Genomic DNA, 4,648 nt, shown 5'->3' with positions numbered 1-4,648 from the left:
AGTAACAGGCGGGAGCCGCAGCATTTCGGAGTTGCGCTGTTCGCTACCTGATCGCCAGGCTGGGGACATTGGACGTGCTCAGAAGACGCGGGCGCTGACGAAGCGGCCTCGCCGCGGCTGCACCGGGATCCTGGACCAGACCCGCCGCCTCTCTGGGAGCGCGCCACTCTTCCGTCGCCGCTGACCCGCCGGCGGCCGCCGAAGCCGCCCCGCGGGGACATTCATTCTTGCCGCTTGCCTCTCTCCAGGCTGAGCTTAGAGGCTGCGTTGTAGGGGTTTTGTCCCCTTCCGCTTTTTTTTTCCCTTTCTCCTTTTTTTCTTTCTTTCTTCGTTTTTTTTTTTTTATCATTCTTTTTTTTCCCCTCTCTCTGTGTGTTTTGCCTATGTTCGGGAAACCAGACAAAATGGACGTCCGGTGCCACTCGGACACCGAGGCCGCCCGGGTCTCGAAGAACACGCATAAGGAGAGCCGCGAGATCAAGGGCGCCGAGGGGAACCTCCCGGCCGCCTTTCTCAAGGAGCCGCAGGGCGCCTTTTCCGCGTCGGGCGCTGCGGAAGATTGTAACAAAAGTAAATCCAATTCCGCAGCGGACCCGGATTACTGCCGCCGGATCCTGGTCCGAGGTAGGGATGGGCAGGACTGCTGGGCGCGTTCTTTGGGGGCGACTCCAGGCCCCGAGCAGCGCGCCGCCACCGACCACGGCCGGCGGGGAGGGGTTGCTGGCTGGGACTTCGTAGAAAGTTGCTGGCCCTCCCTGCCAGGGTGCGGCCGGCCGCTTGGGACTTGAGCTTGGGGCTCACCAGCGCTCTCTCCAGGGGACTCGGAAGGGCCCCGCCGGCCAGGTTGCCGAGAGAGCCGAGGGGCTGAGCGGACGAGGCCGGCCACCAGGCTGCGGCCTCCGACCTGGGAACTCCGGGAGGATGTGAGCGCGCCCTAAGAGCTGGAGGACCTGCAGAGAGCTGGCCTGCAGGCTCCTGCGCCCTGGCAGGCTGAGCACACCCCAGGGAGCGCGGGCTTCGGCCGGCCAGTTGGCGCGCTGGGCCGAGGGCCTAGGCGCTGCGCTCCGGGCCTGGCCGCCGCTGCCAGGAAAATCGGCCGAGCTGGGTTGCAGGGCTGCGGTTGTCGACTTAGGGCTTGGTTCGGCCTCACTTGGGGCGCAGCGTGCGCTCAGCCCCGGCAGTGGCGGCGGCGAAGCCCGGCCTCGGGCCGGCGCCGCCCCCGCCAGCAGATAGCCAGGCCCCGCGGGCCGGGATTCCCTCCCTCCTCCTTCCGCCGCCCGAACTCGGGAGGGCCAGAGACCCGGGTGGGGGTGGGGACCTCTGGAGCTCTGGAGCGCAGGCTGCTCCACAGCCTGATGCCCGCAGGACCCGGGCTGGTCAGTGAAGGCACCCTCAGGCTACAGGGAACCCGGGTCGCGCAGCCGAGGTCCCCTAGGCCAGAAGGAACATCAGTCTATTTGGAATTGATTTTTTTCCCCTCCCTTGTCTGGAGGGCTCTACATAGACGAAGTCTGGTCCCTCCTCTTGTCAGTGGTGTGGAGTTAGCTCCTTTGCCCCGCATAAACACACGGTGCCTTTGATTCCCGGCTGTGGCCGCACCCTCACCCCCCTGCAGACTACTGGGTACTGTGTCCTCTAGCCAGCTCGGGCTAAGAAGGCGGAAGGAGAGGGGAGGGTTCTTGATGCCTGACATCTCCCCTTCCCCAGATGCCAAGGGGTCCATCCGAGAGATCATCCTGCCGAAAGGCTTGGACCTGGACCGGCCCAAGAGGACACGCACGTCCTTCACGGCGGAGCAGCTCTACCGGCTGGAGATGGAGTTCCAGCGCTGCCAGTATGTGGTGGGCCGCGAGAGGACAGAGCTCGCCCGGCAGCTCAACCTCTCTGAAACCCAGGTACTAGGCAGCCAGGCTGCGCACTGTTCTGCAGCAGGCTCCCTCCCCATCCACCTCCCAGCTTGTTCTTTCCCACTACCCAATTTGACTTTGGACAGAACCTCCCAGGGGAAGTGGAGGAGATGGGCCAATGGAGGAGAAAGGGCAGAGGCTTCCTCTCCTTCTACAAGTCGCCTTTTCCCTCTGCATCCCCAAATCTTGCATACCTTAGACTGGCCCAGGCAGCACCAAATCTTGTCCTTTAGGAATTCTTATTGGTTCCCGGATCCCAGTGTTAAGAATTTGTTTCTTACTTCTACTCTATAAAGATGGACTTTTTGCCTATTTGGGCACTCCATTATTGGCCCGATTTCCAGTCACTGACCACTTTGTGTCAGGGGCTTTACACAACTCTCAAACCCATTTTGCAGAAATTGTGTGCAACTCCCAGAGACCTGCCTGTGCAAATATGTCTGCCCTGGTCCTGTGTTTGTTCTGGACACAGTGATGAAAACCTCTCTGAACTGCTAGGAGGCTCTGCCTGCTGTGCCAGTGGGGTGAGGTATGGGAAGGGTAGCAGATAGATCTAGGGTCAGTCCAGGGAGCTAGCACTGCTGACTGTCTTTAGGTCTTCTTTACATTGAATCCATATGTTGTCCCTGACGCTGGCCTTGTGAATTCTGGGCCTAGAGTCACTGTAGAGTTGAGAGCTTTGTCCTTCAAAGGCCGTTTTGGGGCTGACCAGGCCATGTTACCAGTTTGACCTACTAAGGCAGTCTTCTTTCTGATGACAAGTCCTTTCCCTGTGCTCACCTCTGAAGTAGGTGGGAGCATTTTAGGCCTGGAGTTTTGGAGGAACTCTTGAGGACTGAGGATAGAATAGATGGGATGTTCTTTTAGAGGTTTAATTGGCATGATAACTTATTAATCTAGACAGGGTAGCCTTTCCATATAGCTGCCACATTCTATTCTAGGTAATCACTAGGCCAGAAGAAGGGCAGAAGAAGAGGAAGTGAGCTGGGAGGTTGGAGTAGGGTAGTAGTCTATCTCAGTCTCTGGTCTTCTTCCCATGATTCCAAAGTTCATGATGGAGAGCAACAGGAATGATAGATTAAAAGTAACATGCAGACCTTCCAACTTAGCTGGCAGTGATAGGAAGTGGAGAAAGTTTGGCCTGTGAAATACTTCTTCGCCCAAATTATTTCTCCTAGAGCCCCCTTTCCTGCTTGCTGTTAGTTCTTGGTCAGTTCTTAACCCAAAAGCAGGCTTCACAGCCTTCAACAAGAGTAGCAGTTCTGGAGCTAAATTTGAGCCTTGGGCCAGGGGCCTGGTCCAGGAAGGCCCAAAACACTCCTCCCCATCCTCCTTGCTTCCCACTAGCACTGCATGCCTAAGGCCTCACAGCATTTACCTGAAATTCGGGCTCTCAGGCTGAGCTGATTCACTTGTCTGTGAGCCCCCAATCCTGCTGGGGGTAGGGCGGCAGCCCAGTGAAATCCCTTCTGGTTGTGAACATTTTTATCACTTTGGTTTTTTAAAACGGCCCCGGCCCGGGCCTGCTTCCGTGACCCGGAAGCGCAGCCCAGTAGAGCTCTGTCCCCCTCGTGGTGGCGCCAGCTTCCCCCGCAGCTCGGGTGCCCGGACCTCTGGGGCTTCGGGGTGGGGCTGTGGCTAGGGCTGGGGCAGGGGGAGGGCCCCAGGAGCCCTCGCGCCCCAGGAACCCGCTCCCTTTGACGCTCGTCTTCCTTACTCCTCTCTCCCACCCTCTCTGCGTCCCCGCGCGCAGGTGAAGGTCTGGTTCCAGAACCGGCGCACCAAGCAGAAGAAGGACCAGGGCAAGGACTCGGAGCTGCGCTCGGTGGTATCGGAGACCGCGGCCACGTGCAGCGTACTGCGGCTGCTGGAGCAGGGCCGCCTGCTGTCGCCGCCTGGTCTCCCCGCGCTGCTGCCACCGTGTGCCACGGGCGCTCTCGGATCTGCGCTGCGCGGGCCTAGCTTACCCGCCCTGGGCGCGGGCGCCGCGGCCAGCTCGGCCGCCGCCGCCGCCGCCGCCGCCGCCGCCGCCCCGGGCCCCGCGAGCGCCACATCTCAGCACCCCCCGGCTGTGGGCGGCGCTCCCGGGCCGGGGCCCGCCGGGCCCGGGGGACTGCACGCGGGAGCGCCGGCCGCCGGCCACGGCCTCTTCAGTCTGCCGGTGCCCTCGCTGCTAGGCTCCGTCGCCAGCCGCCTGTCCTCCGCCCCATTGACAATGGCTGGTTCGCTAGCCGGAAATTTGCAAGAACTCTCCGCCCGATATCTGAGCTCCTCGGCCTTCGAGCCTTACTCCCGGACCAACAATAAAGAAGGGGCCGAGAAAAAAGCGCTGGACTGATTTTAAGTGTTTCCCTGTATTTATATTTATAGTATCTATTGTGGTGATTATTTATGGACTCTAGCGCGTTAGGCGCCCAGGGCTCCTGCGCAGGCCTCCTGGCTCCCACCAGGCCTCTGACAGCTCATCTATCCCACGGGCTCTGCGACCAATTTCATCTCACTTAGGCTATTTTCCCCCTCTACCTTTCCTTCCTGTTCCCGCCCCTCAAACTTCTTTCTGAATCCAGGAGTGATCCAAAGAATTGGGGGAAATGCCCGAATTAGCCAACCAATGCCCCGCCCTGGAGGGAAGAGACTGGTTTTCAGTCCATGGCACAGGACACCTGGTCTAGATCGGGCCTCCGAGCGAATTATTCCTATGAATATTTGAAAGAGGAATTCTGCACGCAAATGAAGAAGCT

The 4,648-nt window shown here is 59.7% G+C and overlaps 1 protein-coding gene across 1 annotated transcript; it reads left to right on the top strand.

Moving 5' to 3' along the window:
- Window positions 1-383: 383 nt before the first annotated feature.
- Vax1 (ventral anterior homeobox 1) lies at window positions 384-4,245 on the top strand. The gene is made up of 3 exons (XM_026389212.1): window positions 384-624; window positions 1,708-1,895; window positions 3,661-4,245. The coding sequence occupies exons 1-3, from the start codon at window positions 384-386 to the stop codon at window positions 4,243-4,245; spliced, it is 1,014 nt and encodes a 337-aa protein (XP_026244997.1).
- The last annotated feature ends 403 nt before the right edge of the window (window positions 4,246-4,648 follow it).

This window comes from Urocitellus parryii, chromosome 5 (assembly GCF_045843805.1).
Source record: "Urocitellus parryii isolate mUroPar1 chromosome 5, mUroPar1.hap1, whole genome shotgun sequence".
Classification (NCBI taxonomy): Eukaryota; Metazoa; Chordata; class Mammalia; order Rodentia; family Sciuridae; genus Urocitellus; species Urocitellus parryii.
The sequence above is the reverse complement of the archived record's forward strand: the minus strand, read 5'-3'. Positions and strand labels throughout refer to the sequence as shown.

Bases quoted from the DNA above. Each gene is read 5' to 3' on its own strand.
- Vax1 (XM_026389212.1), top strand. From the start codon at position 384: ATGTTCGGGAAACCAGACAAAATGGACGTCCGGTGCCACTCGGACACC. The intron at 625-1,707 runs GTAGGGATGGGC...CCCCTTCCCCAG, and splicing joins CCGCCGGATCCTGGTCCGAG to ATGCCAAGGGGTCCATCCGA. The intron at 1,896-3,660 runs GTACTAGGCAGC...CCCCGCGCGCAG, and splicing joins TCAACCTCTCTGAAACCCAG to GTGAAGGTCTGGTTCCAGAA.